Below are 21,135 nucleotides of genomic sequence, written 5' to 3' on the forward strand. Positions count from 1 at the left end.
TTAAATCACACGGGCATGGTATAAAACGTACGAGGAAAATAGGAGATATCAAGTATACGACGTTTTTTTTTTTCATCTTCCGCGGAATCGGCCAGCTGGTGATGATGTTAATAATGCCTAGAGCTGAGACCATTAAAACTACGTACTGAAAGGGTTGAGCGGATAGTAAGGACATTGCGGTACAGAATTGATGGATAAAATATTCACTTGTATTATCAAGAAAACTGCTCGAACTAACGAACCCATTGCTTTCACTTGAGAATACTCTGAGTGATTGGATAAGTATCTGACTGATGTGCTGTGGTGGATAAGTGGCTAAGGTACTGAGCTGCTAACCCGATGATGGCGGTGGTCACATCCCAGTGGCGGTGGCCACATTTCGGGGGAGGTGAAGTGGCTAGCTATGGGATTTTTAAACATGGTTCGATTTTCAATCAAACCAAAAAACTATTAAATTTGTTTGCATCTTTTGTATTTGGTTTGCGGAAAACAGTTCTCGCTCAAAACTAACGCACAACGAGCTATTCAACGCGTTAAAAATGAGACGGGCGTTTCGATCGTAATGTTTCTTTTATTTCTTAGATTATAACAACGGAAAGCAACCAGCGCTTGCTACTTGTCGTTGCATCCGTCTAACGAAACGAACGACTTAGCAAATATAAGATAGCTCAGTGCGTTTTGCTTGCCGTGGCTTCCATCTACCGAAACAAAAAAATTATCCTACTCAAAACGAAGTCCAACGCCATAGTACCTGAGAGAAAGAGACTTAAAAAATCAAGTGATTTCCCACAGAAACGGCGAATCGCAGACAGATTAGCCACACGTGCTGTGCAGCCCTGTGCTGGGAGAAGGCGACTATTATGGCGATTGCCTCTTCCATGAAGACTTGCTTGTACACTGACGCCATTTGCACGGCTACGTTGGCGATTGATTCAAGTGTGTTCAAATAGTCCCTCCTGCGCACGGTGCCCAATCCTTCGAAACACATTTCGATGTCTTGCGACATGTACCTGGACAGGAAAAGCTGGGCAACCGCCTTCTCTAGCATCCTGGCAAAGTCGACTAGCCTGGAGTCGTTATCCAGCTTGGTACTGCGTAGCATCCCTTTCGTCCAGCTGAACATGGCCGCCATCGAGTTCATGGGCATCTCCAGACTGGTCATGTAGCAGCGGAAGTGCTTCGTAATGGTGCGTTTGGCGACGTTTGCGAACATGGTCGGATCGTCGGGGTAGAAGAGGCCGCTGATCATCAGGTCGATCAAGCTTAAACCCTGAGCCACGAACCAGGACCGGATTTTGCCGTAGTACGTCTTGCAGACCAACACGAAGACGCGTTTCGTGTGCAATGACCTGGGTAGCAGGATAAGTTGTTGGTAAGTCCTATAGAAAGATATTCACTCTTCACAAATCATTGCATACACGTCTGCTTGAAGCAAGAAGAGTTGATGAAGGCCGCCTGGCTTTTTTTTACCAGACACCACCCAATGAGACTAACAGACAATAAAGCATAAACGTGAATTAATTGAAGTGGATGAACGGAGAAGTTGCTGACGGTAGGAACCAAACAGAGAACCTTCGGATAACGTCTCTGTTGTTCTACTAATTCATCTAAAGCGTCGGGCGTGTTCCTGTCCTGCCACCCACCTTTCAAAAATATGCCATCTCGAGTATCAGGCCAGCACAGTTCTTTGAAGAGAGCAAGCTTGTGCCACTTCTATGCAACAAAATCTCAGCACCAGATGACCAACAGAGGACAAGAGGTGGCATCTCGTTGGCCAGGTTGCGCTACAAAACGTGTGATCGATGTAAAAACTTCAATACCCTTTAGTTGACTACCACTTCAGCATGCACAATAACGAAGCGAATAATGAGCTAGTGCTAAACAAAATTTGGCAGATCCCACGTGCCTGATAATCGACGTTATGCTAAGCATGCGGAGGGAAGGTGACCGTGTTGCGATTTTTTTATTGAGCAACACGTCATGAAATGGCGTTAAATATATGTACAAATGTTGCACGCACAGACATATGTTGAAGAGTTGCAGATGTTTATATAACCAGTTGTTTGCACTTGCGCAACGATGCCAACTGTAACATGCGTATTGGCAACACCAGAAGCTCATATGAAGCGCTGATGCTCGCGAGGATGCTGGCCCTGGATATTGTACATAAACAAGCTTCAGGGCATGGCAACTAATCACGATTGGCATTAACCTGACGTGGCGGCTGTATCAAATGAGTACATATGTAATGTTTATAAAATTGGGTAGGCAGCACTGCAACCACTAAAGACGTTTCACGAAGATTAGTAACTATTTGAAAAGTCGTTCCGAGACCTGGTGTAGCTGTGTGGTAAAATGCTCAATGCCACGCAGAATGCTTGGGTTCGATTCCAGCTGGGACCCTGACAATTATTCTTTGCATTCGATGGGTCGACGCTACCAATGTCGGGTATTAACGCTCGTGCGTTAAAATTTCCAATGTGTGTTGTCATCGTTCCTGGGTGGATACTAAGTGTCAATCACCTGTGTCACATACCCACATACCAGCGGCACATACCTGACTATGGGTATGTGCCACTGTCAGGTGGTATGTGTTGACGACGTATGTGATGGGATTGTGACGAGCGCGTCATATTTGTCGAACCACCTTACCCTCCCAGGCTAATTTTGGTTCACGCCAAGTTAAGGGGGTGACCACGAGAGCACCCAAACGTAAGTGGCTGGCTAGCTAGCCAGCCAGCCACTAGATAGATAGATAGATAGATAGATAGATAGATAGATAGATAGATAGATAGATAGATAGATAGGTAGACAGACAGACAGACAGACAGACAGACAGACAGACAGACAGACAGCTAGATAGATAGATAGATAGATAGATAGATAGATAGATAGATAGATAGATAGATAGATAGATAGATAGATAGATAGATAGATAGATAGATAGATAGATAGATAGATAGATAGATAGATAGATAGATAGATAGATAGATAGAGCTCAAAGTCGCCGAAGTTCGCTAAAGATGCTTCGCATTTAAAAAGATTGAAGAAAGCATTGGTACTGTACCTGTCCAGGTGCTGGTCCCCGAACGCACGGCAAGCGACAACGATGGTCTTGCCCCACTGCTTGAGCAGCGGTTGCGCGTTGGCGCTGATGATGGGCTTGCGGAAGAGGGTGCCGCCCAGAGCGTCGCGGATAACCGAGTTGAGAAACTGCAACATGCGTTTCATCTGGTACTTCTCCAGTACGTCGCGCATCGCTATAATGGTGGTGCGCTTGTTGCCACAGCTAAAGCGCCACAAGGCATCGCGGGCCTGCAGCTTTGCTATGTTATCCATCTCGTTCTTGTTGGAGAAGAAGAGGTCGCGTACCTGCGCAGGATGTACGAGTGAAATAGTTCGCGTGCTTTATCCACGCTGCACGCAAGCCGCTTTTCAATTATGATGGTGTACTTTAACAATACAGTAGGATTAATGCCACATGTTTGCTTGCACGAGAGATACAGTGTACTCTACCAGAGAGGCAATTTCTAAATTAGGTACCACTGGAGCTTACGTAAAGCTCTAACGATAAGTGCAAGCTTGCGGTGGCGTAAGACGTAGAGCTGGGGGGCAGGGAAGTACTGAACCCCTCTTGTGCTCAGATAGAAGAGAGGGGAGATGCTGGTTGCCAACATGATGTGTCTGAATGGCTGCACAGTGGGCCATAGCGAACTTAACATTTTTCATCGCATTTATACTTTGTAGCGTGTACCCGGGTTCAATACCTCTCAGCTCTGTGAAACTACTGAAATCAACTAGCACTCAATCTGTTACAGATAATACTGAACAGAATACCTGCCACGGCAAATTTGTCCCCCCTTTTAATTTTTTTATGAATTTTCGCCCATGCAGGCTTGAGTGTTGATTTGTAAGTGGGTGAAAATTACAATAGCCTTGTCAAAGACACATATAAAAGTATTCGGGCTACTCTGCACGCACTGCGCTCGTCCATTACCAGGTTTTTGCAGCTCACAAGGGGGTATGATGAACACAGTTTAGGAGATGCCAGCAGCGAAATAGGCCAGTGGTTTCTCAAGGACCTTTTAGAGCTTGGAAGTGAAGATTAATTGCTAAGAAAGAATCAGCACAAACCTAGCTCACCAACTAGATTATGCAGAGAAACCCTGCAACACTTTTTGAAGTGGCCTTGCAATGAATTCATTGAAAGAGCTTATTGCCTCACAAAATAACCGCCGAAAACATTTTTAGTATCTGTACAGTACGAGTGGAGTCACTAAGATTTGTCGCACGCTGCAATTGCATTCTCTCTTTTGTCGTCCCAACGAAAGTGCGGGAAGCTAAGCAAAGCGGGACGGCACGGAGAAAGAAAATACGTCAGGCACGCCTCGTAATATTCAGCACTTTTTCATAGTTTTTTTTTCGACTACGTGATTTTTCAGTGCAATCACGCGTGCTCGCTTGAACAAGTCACGGCCTCCCACGATGGCCCAAGTAACGACAGAGCGTGGGAAGCTCAAATCAAGCAATGGCTGATGCAATGGCTAAGACAATAAAGGTTTTAGCTTGTATCGTCCTTTTTCGACAGAAGCGAATTTCTTAGCTGACTTTGATAATTTATCATGAATTCCAGGCCGTGTGCTGCGCTATATTGAGCCTCTGCTACCGTTCGGCAGCATTTTCTGATGATGTTCCAAATTGTTGCAGGGCCCCTTTACGTCTATGTGTCACTCTTTCCTGCCTCGTTAGTGAAGTTTCTTCTTAATTATGCAGCGATGGCGCCAAAAATGCGTTGTTTCTTCGTGTGCAATTGCGTAACATTTTTTTAAAACTCGAGCGTGCTTAGTAAGCACTTACTTCTCGGACAATCTTGAACATAACGGAAAGCTAATCTGTGTTGAACTTTGCAGTGTCCAACTAAGACACACATAAAAAAACGTTGCAGGCAGGCGCTCCAATTAATAGGATCATGCTTGTCTCGTCTCCTTGTCTCCAGTTACGAAGACGAGACGCCAACACGGTCCCGAAGGCGCCACTGCTCCGAACTCCGCCGACACGGCCACCAGCCATTTGGTAGCGCGTGTTACTCAGCTCGCGACTGCTTCTGCGCAAAGCTGATAGGCGAACGGGCGAGACGACGGTGAGTTAAGGCAAGGTTTATGTTCAGCAAAAAAATAGAGGTGTCACGAATTCAGCACTGGGGCCGACAGCTTAGAGACTCGAAGAGCCGCGCTCTCTTCTTTGACACATAGGTCTACTGCTGGCGACGCGCCGAAGGGCTTTTTTTATAGGCACCGGGTGAATCCTTTGAGTAACCAAATGTCCAACCAGAAGCGCCGCTGCCGTGATGTCGGAATCCTCTAATGGGGCCCGCCGCTACACGTGGTGGCACCAAGGACGAGGGATATTGCCACGCATTGCGTAAGACTCGCCAGACACGAAGGCGCCGATTGCTGCGCGCGGTTGCAGCCAACACTCTAAGCCAAAAATGGCCAAAATGGGAGCAACGGCTGTTTTTACTCCTTCAGACCGACTGTTACTCTCCGAAAAGACCAAGCGGAACAAGATGGCCGACTTGTTCGAGAATGGGGGAGGCACTGTATTCATCTTAAGTTTGTATGGGAGCAACGGAAGGAGGAACCGCTGTAAATGCTCTCGTCACGCAACGGTTACTCCCCGGCAGGGCACCGCACACAAATATGCATGCCGCCCGCATTGATATTCATAAGCCAGATTATTGTTTGTTCTGTGTGTCAAACTTCACCAAACCAAAACAGTGATTTATTTTAGCATCCGTAGATAATAAGATAGCAGTGCTGGCTGAACACAGAAGGCGTGAGAATACAGTACGGCAAATACCTAACACACGCAGCAGCAGAATGGAGAGTTGGCACGTCAAAGTGGACCGAACGCCGAAACACGTGCAAAACAACGATAAAAAAATCTAGACACGCCGTTCGTCCGCGAAGTAAGGGCGTCAAAGTCGATCAAGCACCGAAACACGTGCATAAGGAGCCCCCCCCCCCCCCCCCCGCCCAGATATATCGGAGAAAAAAAAAGCGAACCCAGACGCGCTTCTCATCAGCCATACACTTAGTAGCACGTTTCACCGTGTAGTTTGAGGGCAGAATGACAAATCTGCGCCATCTACGCCCGCACGACAAGTGCGGCGCTAGTGTAGCAAACGATGTAGGTTACAAAGTAATTTTTATTGAGTGTTTATGTTGACTAGCACTAAATAAAAATTACACTCAACTTTTTATATTTATTTATGAGTTTTAGTGTAGCTCAGTTTTTTTTATAATTGTATTAGGAGAACACACTGAAATTATTGCGCTGACGCCTGTGCTGCCTCTGCTCGACGTTTTTTTTTTTTTTTCGGCGCAACTAGGTTCGCGTTCGCACTACTTACTCATTTTCATAAGGTCTGTGGTTGGCGAGCACATGGACGTGCGAGCTTGTGAGCAATGTTTTGATCGTGTGTGTGTGTCGCAGATTTGCGTTTCTACTTATTCGTGATGAAGGTTAGTGTATATTTATCTTTATGGAGAGCGAAGTAGTTGTGGATTTTGCTGCTGGGTGGACAAACACATCGTAAACACGTCTTCAGCTATCTGCAAGCCTGTTCGCTCGTCAGACAAAGGACTGTGCATGCATCAGCGTGCAGGTGAGTGGCATTTCCAGCAACATTTAATGCTCTTACAATACATTGTTGAGTGGTTGCGTTATTGAAAGAGAAATGATTTGCTCTTATTCACCGTATCCATTGCTAGCCGTATCGGACTAAATTACCTCTATTACCGCCTGCATACCCTCTTGCTTCCCCTGTCACCACTGCAGTGCCAGTGTACTTTTACAGTTAAAAGTTCATTTCCGCAACACTACCTCGCTTGAAAAAACATTGGGGCGGGGTTGTAGCTGCATTCATACTGGCACTTTTCTACCATTGGCTTTATGTAATGTTAACGGCTGAGTGTTGGGGCCTTGGGCCGCATTTTTTAGAGATGTAAAGTGTATGTAAATCAGTAAGTGAACAAATCATTGTCACATCACTTCACTGGCATATCCAGGCGGTTGCGCACAGAATTTTTTTAGGCCGGGCGTAGGGAGCCCAAATTGACGACCATATTCGCTTGCCCGGCCTATTCAGATAAGCGGACCCCCCCCCCCCCCCTCCCCGCACGCCTAAAAAAAAAAATCTGCCCACATCACTGCGTCACTTGCTTCACCTCTGCGCTGAACGTACTATTTTATAAGCGCACCATCAAGCGAGCAGTTTACATATTGACAGAACAATTGGAGGAGGAATGACCCAAATCTTTCAGATTTCTTTAGTGATGCAAAACCTTAGCAAAACTGAATATTGTAAAAGACAATCATAAATGCTGTATGTTCTCGTTAGCGCTGTCATTATTCTGCATCATGAAATCTTTATGCGCTGTGAAAACTTGGCATGCCGTTGAAGTCACATATCGACGTTAATACCAATCGACGAAAATTTCGACAACCTCAATAACGCCGTTTGGAGTTTGCCGCATGCACATAATTAGGCTTATTCCCACTTGGCTGTTCTTAACCTGACTTCACTGCTACCAAATGAAACAATATTTGATGCATGTCTTTTACTTTTTTTCAGGGATATGACACAAATATTTATACTGCAGATAAAGATGCTCCCAACGATGCTAAAGTACAGAAAGCAAGTGAATTTTGGTAAGTGCAGACTTTTTGTACTACGTATATGAAAGCATCGCTTTTTAGGGGCAAACTGTGCATGTGTTGGCCGGAGAATAGTTCATTATGCCACATGGTTACCCTGGCACTGACAATTCGACATGGCTCCGCTGGCCCGTGTGTGTGCTCACACTATTACCGTTAAGATAAAATGTTTATGTTTTCATTGCAGGGATTGCTGTTTGTACTAAAAAGCCAACTGCCAAGATTTGTTTACGCTGGTACTCCTAAAAGTATGCTTTCCCTATTTACATGGATTTTGGCTTGCACAAGGCATAACACTTGGGCCTAGATTCACATAGCTGTCCATGCGCAGGCCTTCATAACAGCGTTTCTTGACTTGCCTTTACCCTGTTTTCTGCAGATGTTTCGTGGGTTTAAAAGTGCCACAGCATGTTGACCTCCCCCACTCTGAAATATTCGCGTTCAAAGTTCCGCAAGAGTGGGCTTAACTTTCTTGTGCACCTCTTTGCTAGTCCAAGATACTGAAGTGTTATGCTCTTACTAGAGGTGGCAGTGTTTCTAATGTTTGTATTTCCATCACATTGACCAAGTATGAGATCTTGGCTTGACTGGTAGCACATCCTCAACAAATGTCTTTGTGGCACATGTATAAGGCAGTACAAAATAAATAGGCAGACATTCACACCGGGAGCCAACTTCTAATAATGCTTTTTTTTTTGGAAACCATGGTGTGCTTATTCCAATTTGTCTAACAAGCAGTAACCTGTTTGGCTGTGAACCAACAAGACGTTGAACTAATAAAAGCTTCACATCTTGTTGTTCTCAAATATATATGTATTGGCAAGCTATCTGTGACACTGTCAAACAAAGAATCAGAATATCTGTGCATGCCTTAAGATATATTGCTTCGTTTACATATCTCGTGGCTGTGACTCGTCAACCGAGTGAACAAATGCACCCTAGTTTTCTAAATTTCAAGCATTTTTTGAAGGTAGCATGGTCTACATTTATTTGTCTATAGTTTTGTCCAGCCGTTTGCGTCAGGTACAAAGAAATATACTGAAGATTATCATGTAGCCTCTGCAAATGGTTGCTTTCAAGCAGGCTTTGCATGCTTGGCTTGTGCCTACAGGTATTGCACAATTCAAGACGCAGCAGCGTATGATAGAACAGTAGAATCGAGAGCAACTATGTGCACGAGCTAAATAAGTATTTTAACATGAGCGAACAGTACGTGTTATTTGCCACACACATGGCCTCATTTAGAATGCCCATTGGTGAATGGGCTCATAGAAATGTCACTTGGCTGTGTATAGCAAACAAGTTAACTGAACCTAAGGGTATCTTTAACTACTACAAATATGCCCTGTTGAGGTGCTGCACATTTTCTTCCAGAATATTGCTGTCTGAGACATCATGTGAAGAGCGTCTACCACATCAGCATTTATATGGCTTGCCAAGTAACGTTTGGCCGAACCGTCCTTTTTTTCACATTTCGTTTTGCAGTAGACACCCTAGAATGTAAGCGCTGCTGCAGTGTGTGTGACTCATTGTAATGAATTGATTCTGGCATGTTTAACCTCACACTTCTATTTTTTTTCTTGCAGCAATGAGATGCTTCACATATGCCTGCGGTGACGTTCTGCTGCGCTAGCCTGATGGAAACACCAGCTGCGAAACTTGAGTTCTTCAGAATTGGAGAAGTTGCCCTTCTCTCACCAATGATGACACAGACTGCCCTATGCTAGAAATTCAAGATTGTTTTTCCACGGATGACGCAGAAAACCTTTGATGTATTATGGTGTTTGTTTAGTGCTGGCTGTGGTGTGGCGAAGTCTACTTTTACGTGTGGTCACACGTCGCCTCATAAGAAGAACAATAAAGCATTTATTTTCCTTTCAATATTGTCCACTTTTTGTGTTAGAAGCACCCAAGCAGTGCTCTTCCAAGGAGCTCTCGCCATGTGTTAAGCGTGTGACAAGCATACTCGAGATAAATACTCATTTCCCCAAGGAGTAACTGGAAGCATGTGCAGTTGGTTTTCAGAGAGTAACTGCGAACACGTGGGAGGAACGGTAAAGAGTAACTGTTGCTCTTAGAAGAGCAACTGGTGGGAGTAATGGTTGGTCGGCAGGGAGCAACTGGTGGGAGTAACTGTTGGTCTGCAGGGAGGAACTGGAGGGAGTAACTGTTCATCCCCCGAAGGAGGAACTGAAAGGAGAGCAACGGTTCCTCCCCCTGCAGTTACTCCTTTTAGGAGAGTAATGGGAGTGGCAATGCAATGCTCCCTGAAAGGAGCAACCCCTATACCCCTGTTGCTCCGTTTTGGCTTAGAGTGAAGGAAGAGTGATATTCCCACACATTGCGTAAGATTCGCCAGGCTGGAAAGCGCCGATAGCTTCAACGGGCTCGCGAGCTGAGGGAGCTCGCGGTGCGTTGCGTGACAGACCGGCACCACCGCTTCATGACGTCGTTGAGTTGATCGCGTCAGGCGGGCTCGATTGCTGGCCTTGACACAGATTGCCTTTTGCAGAAGCATTGACATTCGGTGTGAACTCGCAGGCGTAACAGTCTCTAACTGCATCGAAGGACTACAAACAGTCTCAAATTTCCCCTTTATTCTCAAGCAAACAGACACACATACAGGACGGAGACGCATACACAACACCTCCTCTCGGGTGAAATGAAAATAATGAAACTGAAGCTTCAATGACATCACAAGACCCTGCCCTAACTCTTTTAGCTCTTCGTTAGTAGAGCCGTCTGCAAAAAACGTGCGAAACTGTGCAAGCCGCCGCTGGCAATCCCTTGCAAAGCACGCGCCCACATACCTTCAGTTCCGTCTCGACGAAAGGCTTAAGCTTCTCACGGGCCTGCTCCCAGATGCTGCTCGACGTCTCGTCGCCCAGCGGCTCCACGATGGAGCTGCACTGGAGACGACCCATGGCCTTGGCACAGTGGAACGAACTCGCTGGTAAGACACGATCGTAGCGGTGAACCAAGATGTGCTTTTCGAAGAAGACCAGCAGCTCCTGCTTCGCGAGCTTCGAGCCACGCGCAGATGTTGATGATGATACTGATGAACTCGCACATAGAACGCGACGCGCGCGCGCGCTTTCTCCCCTTTGTTTTTTTCTGTTTCCATAGCTGTTTTTTATTTAGTTGTAGCGGAAGAACATGGAAGGGTCGGTTAAATTATAGCCATCTATTCCGTCATAACTATAACATTAATGAAGACGCACAAACACATGTGAAATCAAGAAGTAATAAAGCCACAAGGAAAGAAAATTAAAGCGGCGTCTATCTGTAGGGGTGCCAAGCTTGAAGAAATTACGGAGCTGGGCAACCTTCTTTGTTGCTCTTAATTCGGTTTTCTGCTTATTTTCGCTATTATTATTTATATTCATTTATTCATCTCTCTTTATCTCTTTTTCTATCTCATTCTGTCTATTTTTTATCCATTTCGTTTTCTTTCTCTTTCTATTTTATGACGGCTTTCTTCATTTTTTTTCATCTTTAAGTCATTTTTCTCTTTGTTACACTAAGTGATCATCACCAAGGCACTCAAAGTACGAGAGGACAGATACTTCTCCTTGGCGTGAGCACAAGCCACTATGCTACACATTAAGCGTTGCGCCAACCGACGACGGCAACACGACAGCAGACGACGCCCCCCTTAAGGGCTCCCTCCGCACATTAAAGAACTTCAGCCGTGTCAACGCCGAGCGCACCACTGCTCCTTCGCACCCCATAAGGGTTGCGAAGCAGCTTCGGGAAGATGGTCTATAGTTTTTTTACGCTGTGACCTATACATAACAGGGCCACTAATGCGTGTGGAGCTCGCACAGAGACAGTTGTAGTACATCAGAGTATGAATCCTTGAAACAGTGGCACACACTGGCAATGTGGGACTGGCCAAGAGCTACCACATGAGTTAAGAAGCCCTTCCCAGTGCCTTTCCTTGTGGTGGCGTTGCCGATTGACCGCCGTCATGGAGCAAGAAATATTCGTTCCTCCATGATAGCGGTGCACAGGTGAGGCTCTCTCAGACTCGTCATCATCGTCATCATCACCGTTTCTCATGCACTGAGAAAGGCCGTGCTCTGATTTGTGCGCGTGCACTCGTAACACAGAAGAAGAGAAAGAGAAACGCTCACTCGGAGGCTTTGGAACGTTGTTAAAAGCGTTCATCGGATATTCTTCAGCTTTCGTGCATCCAACTCCTCGACATCGACGCTGCGCTGAAGCATGGTTCGTCACCTGGTTTCCGCGCTTCTACTGGCGTTCATCGACATGCAAGGTGGCATTTTTCAATGTTACGTTCACGCTTTCTCCCGTGGATCGCAGTTAACTGTAATGGGGATAGCATCAAGTCGTACGCCAAAATACTCCGCAGCTGCGTGAGAAACAGGTTAAGGGCAACCAGCCGTGCCAGACACAATCTGGCACAGTTAATACTCGAGGGCCCGCGGCACCACTAAAATGGCAAAACAAAAATATGGGGGAGGGGGCAAGGGTTCGTTGCATGCCCCCCCCCCCCCCCCCCGTCCCTATTCTGTCAATGTATGGAGCGAACTTTGCACCTTGCACCACCTCCCTCCTTCCGAGTCGCAGCATCCCCCTCCCTACTATTACGGTGTATGGTGCTCACAATGCACCCCCCTCTTTCTCCCTCCGCCCCCCCCCCCCCGCGGGTGCACGCCCATGCCAAGCCCGCAACGAACGTGCGTACAAACCTTCTAGCCGAAACATGAGAGGTCATCACACGGTAACTATATAGAAGACCAACGAGCACTGGTCGCAAGGGCCCGGGAAGCGATTGCAGTCAGAGGATTTTGAGAATGATGGACCCTCCCAAATAGGATGACCCTAAGCAAACAATCTCGCGAATAGTGTTTCGGAACGTTATTCATCATCGAGGTACCTACCTGAACACGAAAAAAAATCCACTAAAACAAGGACAAAGGAAAAAGTGAGACAAAAGCTGAGACAGTCGACACAGAGGTGAGAGCCGCCTATGTTTTTGCTTTGTCTGCTTCTGCCACTCAGCTTTAACTGTTATTGGCGGCTCCTATTTGCTGTTCTTTTTGTTGCATTTTTTTACTCACCTTTGAATGTTGTTGCCGTTTTCTGGTTGAAATTTTGGCTTCATAGGTACAGCTACTACTGCTTAAGAGAAGAAAAATGTTTTTTGTTGTTGTTGTTGTTTGCTTATGCGCAGCATACTTTGCCTGCCATCTATACTGATGTGCCGCTTAGATAAAAAAAACAATACTTTTCATTCCCTTTCTGTTCAAGTAAAACCATTGTGATCACCTTAAAATTTGCAAACATCTTCGTTGATTTTTTTTCATTCGTTTTTCATTTCTTCAGCAGTTCCTAATTTGTAATTCATTAAATATGCGTTCAACCACCTAAACCGCATCGCGGTCTTTCGACGCAACGTATATAGACATGATTTCTTGCTAACTCTTTCTTACTTCTTGACATCATCATGAAGGTCACGATCCTTGCTGCTTCTGTGCTGTGTACACATGTACGGCCGTCGGCACCTTTAACACGAACACTTTGATGCGTGGCCAGGGCTAGTTTGATTGATACTAGCCTCGAAGTGCTGGGCACTTTTACCGAGACAATACCTCGGTAGGCTTGGATAGTATGTCGGCATGCATGGTTAGCATCTTGGCAAGAGAACCCGAACGTACGTGGTGTCAGATTCGATCAAACTGCTGCAGGACACGTGGCGAAGCATTCGTGTTAAACGTGCTGACTGGCTGTACGTAAGTTTCTTCAATAAAGACACTCGGAAGTTAGCGCCAGTACCGTCACTCCCTCCGCGTGTTGCTTCCCGCTACAATAATTTTCAAGAGGGAAATTCCTTAGGTCCACACCCCATCATCGCCGGGCAAGCGTGCCGATCAAAGTTACAGGTGCGCGCTCGCGCTGCGCATAGCACGCCACACACACACTCGCTCAATCGTACCCGCCACCGAGCGCAGTCAGCGCTCTCCGCACCCGCTCCCCACGCTACCCTGGGAGCTTCATGAAAGCCAGCAGGGATATCAGTCGCATAGTGGTTTGCGTCCCATTTCAAAGGAGTTTCTCTCATGAATTGTATTCTTAGATGGAACTGCTAGTTTTTCTTCGCGGGTCATAAATAAACTTGCTCAAGAAAACATCTTGCTAAGCTATACCATCAATAAACTCACACGACCACTGTACTGGCATATATCGCCGCTTCCGTGAGACTCGTCATTCGGAGTCTTTCGTGGTCGGCAGCGCTGAGGTATGCCTTATGCAGATACGGAATCAATTTCGACAGGAAGATCACATCTGTCTTCAGTATGCGACCCAGAAAAATGAAACCGAATGGTTTGCTCTGTTTTTCAAAGAGGGCGCTTCTTGCAGCGTGGCGTAGTGTAAGAAATTAAAAAGAACAGCAGCGTGCAGTAGTGTAGAGTAGGTGACGGAGATTAGGGAAGTGATAGGTTCGAATCCTGTGGACATACGCTTTTTTTTCACGAATTTCCTCTTTCTTTAAATTCAACTAATGTTTTTAGAGTATACTGCAATGGCGGTTACGTCGAGTCCCAAACTCCATGTTCAGACGAGGCGCTAGATGTTGTCGCTATTCTATGCTTCAACGCTGCCTCTTTTGTTGTTTCAGATACCAAAAGTAGACAATTTCCAGAACTTTGTTTACTTAACACTGAAAAAGTTTTTATTAACTGGTACTTAAGCGTGATCTGTGGAGATTACGCTCAAAGGCTTAAAATTACGAGACAATAATATATCGCTGTGCGTCGCCAGCCAGATTCTAAGCGTGTCTTGACTCAATCTGCCTAATACGAAGATTACGACTGGTTCATGCTACGTCGGCGCGGTAGTTCTAGGCATTAGGAGCTTCAGCTGAGTAGCAGAAATTTCGAACTATTTTTTACTCTGCCTTCAAGAAAATAGTATTTTCTATGGCTAACTCTGCACTACTCCCCCTCGGAGTAAAAGAACTCCGGCGAGAGTAAGAATTGCTCTGATCTTGCAGTGCTCACTTCCACATATAAATTAATGACAATACACGGTGTTTTACGTACCAGAACTGCGATATGATATTTTATAAGGCACGTCATGGTGCAGAGCTCAGGCGCTTTTGACCAACTGGTGTTTTAGGGACAAGGATTTTCGGTGGGGACATGTCTCCCGTTAACGCCGTAGCCGCTATAGTTCTCATTGCTCCCGCTAAAGGCGCAACCGTGCTCTCTCCGGTGATTTCAAAAGCACTGACTAGAAGGCATGCCTCCGCTCAAGGCGCCGCACTGTTGGCACTTGCTTTCGTTATGAACACCAATGAAAGACGAGGTGGTGGTGAAGTAGAGGGCTCGCCAAAGCGGTTGCAGCGCGGGCTCACCGTCAAGACTCTGCAGTGAGAGCTCGCGAAACGGAAGGTACACGGGCTCGTCGAGAAGCAGACCCGAAGCTGAGGGCCCGTAAGGCCGGAGCAAGACTTTAGCCCCGGCAGCAGGCCCAAGCCACCACCGATCCAGAGGCGGCCAAGGCCCGCGCAGCCGAAGCGAAACAGGCGCAAAGAGACGCGGACCCGGAGCTTAGAGCCCGCGATGTCAAAGTAAGACAGAAACTCGGAGACAAGCAGGTTCGTGTTTCTGTGTCACGTCCTTGTATGATGACTGAGAGGCAAAATGTACGGATTATTCACGGTTTATCAAATTTCCACCGGAGCTTCACCCACTCATCATGATTTACTTCATGGATATACATGTATTTTTTGAAGCGCAGTGACATCGCACACTTCACGGGTATGTAGCAGTTCGCTACCATGGAAATTCAATCGACTAGGCCGGCATTTAAGCCGCAACATGAGTCGGCAGCCAAGCAGCGTAACGATTGTAATGCGCTCCAGAACCTAGCTAGTTTCACCATTGCTTGGTTAGTAGTATTAACAGTATTTTACACAACCTTATCCGCTATATACCCTCATTAGAACAGCTGCATTTGTACCGTCTACGATTGGTCAGGTTAATCTTACAGCCAAGAAATTGGCCTGCTTCACGGCAGTCTCACCTTTGAATCATGACCCGCCATTGTGGTCCAGTGGTTACGATGGTCGGCTGCTGAGCCGCAGGTAGCGGGATCGACTCTAGGTGGCGGTGGCCACAGTTTGGATGGCGAACTAAATGCTTGAGGCCCGTGTGCTTACAGTTAGGCGCACATCAAAAGAACGCCGGGCGATCGAAATTTTCGGACACCTCCACTACAGCGTCTCTCATTATCATATGGGTGTTTTAGGATGTAAAACTCTAATAATTAAAGTTATTGTCTCATATTCGTGGTTTTCGAACGTTTTAGCCCTGATAATATTATTAATAATAATAATGTGCAGTTTGTATTATATTTCTTTGCATTTTCAGTTGTTACACTGCTGCGAGTTCTCCTGCTTTTACCTAAAGCACATTTCACGTTAGCCATCTCGTTTTGTGAGAACAATTGGTGAAGCCTGTTCTATTTGGTTGTGGGTTTTATCTTTTACCTTATATTCGCAGGCATTACGGCAGTCTACTACGGCCCGTCCATCGGCGCAATTACGACGTTTAAGCACGGTGTCTCGGGCAATGTGTTCGCCGCCACTGAGATGAGCATCGTTATATCGGACCTGACATACGACGGTACAGGACCAGGTAGGCACCCGCTCCTTTGTACTGGGCGAAAATGTGGGCACGCCTCCCATCAAGAGGCCCGTCGAAAAAAAATTGCCACGTATCTTGGTGTTGCGTTGCAAAGGACATCGAAAGATTTCTGTCTGGGGGTGCTGCATGAGACATGGCGCCATCTGGCAATACGGTGAAGAAGCTAAAGTTTATTTAGAGCGCGTAGCCACTGGTAACTGGCAGCAGCAGGTCTTTTCGTGAAAGCACCTGAATTCTTTTGAGAAGCGCAGGAAACGCCTGCCTTTTTCGTTCATTGCGTCGCCGATTGTCAGCGCAGCGTAATTGGAACTTCCGTATCTGAAATTACGCGTCTATGCATTTTAGATGCAGTGCATAAGTCTTACGTCTTTATGCGGCATCTCAAATATGCTTAATATTTTCCTGTTGAATGAAAATGTTCACAAGTGTAAAAGAAGGCAACAGACCATGATAAGATGGCTCAGATGGCTCATAAGTTTAAAAGACTCCAACAGTTACGTTGGGGTTGACCTCATGTGTTTCCTTGCCGCTGGTGTTGGCCAACAGATCAAGAGTTTAGCGTTAAAGTATCCCAAGAAAGATAAAGAACCACGCAATCTTGCGACGTAGCAAACTACTACCACCGGAAGATACCACATATAAAATCACCGCTGCTGGGTCTCGCATATTAACTGTGGTTTCGCGCTTTGGTTTAAATGTAAGCCCGTTAATTTGGTTTTATTGCGATAGCAGTCAGTCCTGTAGCTTCGTCTGAACTGTCTGTTACATTAAGAAGGCTAACCTATTGCCTCTTTCCCCTTGGTTATGTTGGGGTTAAGCTTGTGGTGTTTCATTACTGCTGCTGTAAAAGATTAACACTTGGTGCTCAAACCGTCTACCCTGCGGTAATATTTTTACGGGGAGAACTTGTTCTGTTAGAGCTAATCTAGCAAACACTATACAGACCGCACAGGGTTGCAGGCCAACAGGGCAACTCGAGAGTCTAACCAAGAACAGCGTTTTCGTGTTGCTCCACTGAATGTCATCTCAGCGCCTGTGTCGTGGTGCATAGCTTCATACCCATGACAATATATCCATGCAACGCAGGTAGTTTTTAAATAAACAAACATGGGCGCTCGATGTGCATTTTGCCGTCGGTGGCTCCCCAGCCATCATGTTCGGTATAAAGTTGAGACCAACGACATCACAGTGTGCATCACGTGTTCCATACGTGAGTGAACGCTTGCTCGAGCTGCCGGTGGTTTCGACTGAAGCAGATATCATAGGCTCGTTAACACTAAACGCGTACTGGCAAAGCGGAAAAGCGATCGAGTTTTTTGTACCGGCGACTGCGCGCACAACTTCAGACCGCACATCTCCTTTGGGTAGCCGCGCGGCAGAGGAGGCGGGCCATCTCACACTTTTGCGCACGTGTCGCTATCGCGTAGCTATGCTTCTCCCAAAGATACACCAGCGACACCACTGTGTAGCATTCTCACTGGTTGTGACAAAGTGGCGAGCTTCGACGGGTTGGATGGATGAAAAACTTTTATTGGGGTCCTGAAGGATTCCACCCCCGTTTTATAGGGGTAGGATCGCGGGTGGCAAAAAAATGCTACTGCATTTCTGTCAAAAATAATGCGGTGTCTTGATTTCTCTGTCATGTCGCTGTTTGAACGCCCTGTCTTTATAACATTGCTATACCTGCAAACTACCTTGGATATCTGTTATTGTGCGCATTCATGCATCTAGTTATACCCTTGTTAGACAGGCAGGTTAACCGGGGTTACGACCAACCGTGGTTCACCGCGTTGAACAGCAGTTACCACCAACAAAGGTTCGCCGATGTTTTCACAGCGTTCAAGGCGGCCAACGCCACCTTGCATGCAACACACTGACGTACTTATCAGCAGAGAATCAACGGTTGTTCGCCAGTATGTCACTTATTTTTTACGAAATGTTCTATATAAGTACGACTGGTGCACCGTTGAAAGGGAACTGCATGCACGGATGTTTAGATTTTTCTATCTTACAGACGCATAGCAGGTTTGACTTGCATATGTTGTATACTAGTTGTTGACAGTTCTGACTCTTCTTGATAGACCAGTGACGTGCAGAACAATTGTTCCCTTATCCCCTTTGCTGTTAGAGGGTCCACAATCTTGCTGGTGCTCTTTCGAGTGTGCCCTTGATAGTGGACAATACTGTACATTTATTCGAATATATGCATCTCTGGGGTAAATTGCTCTACGTCAGGCGGCAATTCGGTGTTCAACTCGGCTTTTATTTACACATACACCTTATCACCACATAGGGATTCGCAGATAACGCAGACGACTTCCCCATAGCCTAGTCAGGCGTTTCGTAATTCATGCCGTTCAGTTCGTTCGTTTTTCACGCGCGCTCGCCGGCGTCCACCCGTCATTTATGGACGCCGCCATTTCATCAGCCTTGCCTGCCAGATTATTGGCGGTCACTTGTAAAGCCTCTGAAATTAGTAGCAAACGCCAAAATAGCCGATCTCAAAGACCAAATACAAAGACCCTTACTCTACGTATGCAGCGCCGCCATAGATGACCGGCGTTTCACGCTCATCCGGCAGGCAAGGGAAATCTAGAAGGCTATGTCATCGCTTATAACCGCCATGTCGGGTTTACCAAACTCAGTTTCCTACAACCGCGCTTGGCTGGCAAACACGGAGTTGCGCACGATGTAACATACGCGATCCGCGGTTTCACATAATCACGGGTACGTTAACAGCCCTTTAGGCTGCCTTTGTAAAGAAATTACACATACGAGCCGAGTTGAACGCCGAACTTCCACCTCACGTAGCGCAATTCACTCCGAAGATGCATATATTTGCTAAATGCACAGTATGGTCCACTGTTAAAGGGGACACCTAATTGAACATCCATATTGCTGGCCCTCGCCTTTTATGTGCAACAAGGGCCCTTGTTACACGGCAGCCTAAACTGTAGTTAGCGTCCGTGGTTATGTGTAACCGTGGTTCGCGTACGTTAACCACCAAACCTGGGTTGCCAAGCTCGGTCCCGTACAACCGTGTATAGAGGTATAACCGCTGTTTCGCGTGCCGTGTAACAGAAATGGAACTGCGGTTAAACACAGCCACAGTTACGTTAACTGTGGTTTAGGCTGCCTGTGTAACGAGGGTTTCACATAATCAAACCGCGGTTACACACGTAACTGTGGTTTAGGCTACACATCTGAGAAAGGTATTAGACATGTGGGGAGAGGTGGTGGAGGGTAATCGGAAAACGACTAATACAGCACACGATGGGCGGGTGTTTATCTCTTCCTGTGGTCCCATGAAGGACTGTTCACGGATTGAGTAACGCAAGTTCCGAGCTCAGCCTGCAGCTGACAAGACACTAAGCTGAGCACGTGTGGTATGCTACAGATGACTTCCGTCGCGGACTATTCACATTGTGCTGTATCACTTGCACGCAGGGGGAAGGTTCATGGCCGACAAGACAGATAAACTCACCGACTCGGGCGACCTGATTCCCGACGAACATGGAAAGTACGTATGTGGCGGAATAGTTTGGGCCCGTAAAAGCATTCATTTTCGCGTTTTTTTTTCTGCCTCAAGACGTTCTTTGGGTGTCCCAGAAATAGTTTTTTGAAAGCATACAAGCTTCTAGGCTGCAAGCGTGCGCACGAGGGGTAGCCAGTGGACCCACCCCAATTTGATTCACCTGAAAGATAGGGAAGGGGGCACAAAGTGTGTCACATTTACTAAATATGAGGAATGGGCTACGACAAACCTTCACCCCCTCCCCCTGAAGGGGAATTTTGCACACATGTATCGATACAATTGCAGTGTATCATTCCCGTCAGAGCTTGAATGAAATCACCGCGTATCGAGAAAACTATCGGACACTAAAGGTTACCCTCCTGCTAAACCTTGCTCTGCTTCGACTTCGTCGATTGAAGTAAGCACAACATTCGGTGGTCCTCCGCGGACACCATTCGGCACATCCTCTTTATAGCATACGGTTTCTTTCTATGCACGCCTGCTTCCTCTCCTGCTTCTCAAATTTTTAGAGCAGGGTCTGAAACGCCAGCCCCGCGGGCTTTTCATTTGCGGCTTGTGGTCCGTGCATTATCATCTTCGTCCTGTATGGTTTTCAATTCTTTTTTTAGAAAGTATGGTTGAGAGGGTTCCACCGTGGTGCTCTAGAGGCTACTTTCGTCGACTGCTAACCTGAAGGTCATGGGATCAATTCCCTGCTGCAGCGATTGCATTTTCGATGGAAACAAAGATGTGTAAGGCCCGTGTAAACAGATTTAGATGCAGCAGGCTAAGATTTCCGGAACCCGTCACTACGGCGTCTTTCATAATCGTATCACGGTTCTGGGACGTTAAACTTTAGATAATAATTAATATTTGTTTTCATGGGGATTTTCATGCTGCCTTCATGATTTAATATTAATAATAATAATAATAATAATAATAATAATAATATGAATAATAATAATAATAATAATAATGAATAGAGTTTACGGTGTCAGAACCACTACAACATCTCTTATGAGAGGTAGTGTAGTGGAGGGCTCCGGATTTTCGGCCACATGGGGTTCTTTAACATGCGCCAAATCTGAGCTCACGAGCCTACACCATTTTCGCCTCAATCCAATATGCAGCCGCTGTAGCCGAAATTCCATCCCACGACCTGCGGGTCAGCAGCCGAGTACCTTAGCCACTAGATCGTTGCAATGGGGCCCCACATTGTGTTGA

The 21,135-nt window shown here is 46.3% G+C and overlaps 2 protein-coding genes across 2 annotated transcripts in view; one reads left to right on the forward strand and one right to left on the reverse strand.

Moving 5' to 3' along the window:
• Positions 1-766: 766 nt before the first annotated feature.
• LOC142765997 (isocitrate dehydrogenase [NADP] cytoplasmic-like) lies at positions 767-10,643 on the reverse strand. Its single transcript, XM_075867807.1, has 3 exons — positions 10,530-10,643; positions 3,068-3,372; positions 767-1,379 (listed from the first exon to the last, which is right to left on the reverse strand). Exons 1-3 carry the CDS (start codon positions 10,641-10,643, stop codon positions 767-769), a joined length of 1,032 nt encoding a protein of 343 aa, XP_075723922.1.
• Positions 10,644-11,868: 1,225 nt separating this feature from the next.
• The window catches only part of LOC142765447 (protein Skeletor, isoforms B/C-like), a 62,154-nt gene continuing 52,887 nt past the window's right edge, over positions 11,869-21,135 (forward strand). Inside the window, exons 1-3 of the mRNA XM_075866479.1 lie at positions 11,869-11,998; positions 16,254-16,388; positions 19,845-19,917. Of these exons, the coding sequence (XP_075722594.1) occupies positions 11,947-11,998; positions 16,254-16,388; positions 19,845-19,917 (260 nt within the window). The 5' untranslated portion in view covers positions 11,869-11,946. The remainder of the gene's footprint in view (positions 11,999-16,253; positions 16,389-19,844; positions 19,918-21,135) is intronic.

This window comes from Rhipicephalus microplus, chromosome 6 (assembly GCF_043290135.1).
Source record: "Rhipicephalus microplus isolate Deutch F79 chromosome 6, USDA_Rmic, whole genome shotgun sequence".
Lineage (NCBI taxonomy): Eukaryota > Metazoa > Arthropoda > Arachnida > Ixodida > Ixodidae > Rhipicephalus > Rhipicephalus microplus.

Coding starts and splice junctions, on each gene's coding strand:
- LOC142765997 (XM_075867807.1), bottom strand. CDS start 10,643: ATGGGTCGTCTCCAGTGCAGCTCCATCGTGGAGCCGCTGGGCGACGAG. Junction 3,373..10,529: donor TCGTCGAGACGGAACTGAAG/GTATGTGGGCGC, acceptor CATCCTGCGCAG/GTACGCGACCTCTTCTTCTC. Junction 1,380..3,067: donor GGGGACCAGCACCTGGACAG/GTACAGTACCAA, acceptor ATCTTTCTATAG/GACTTACCAACAACTTATCC.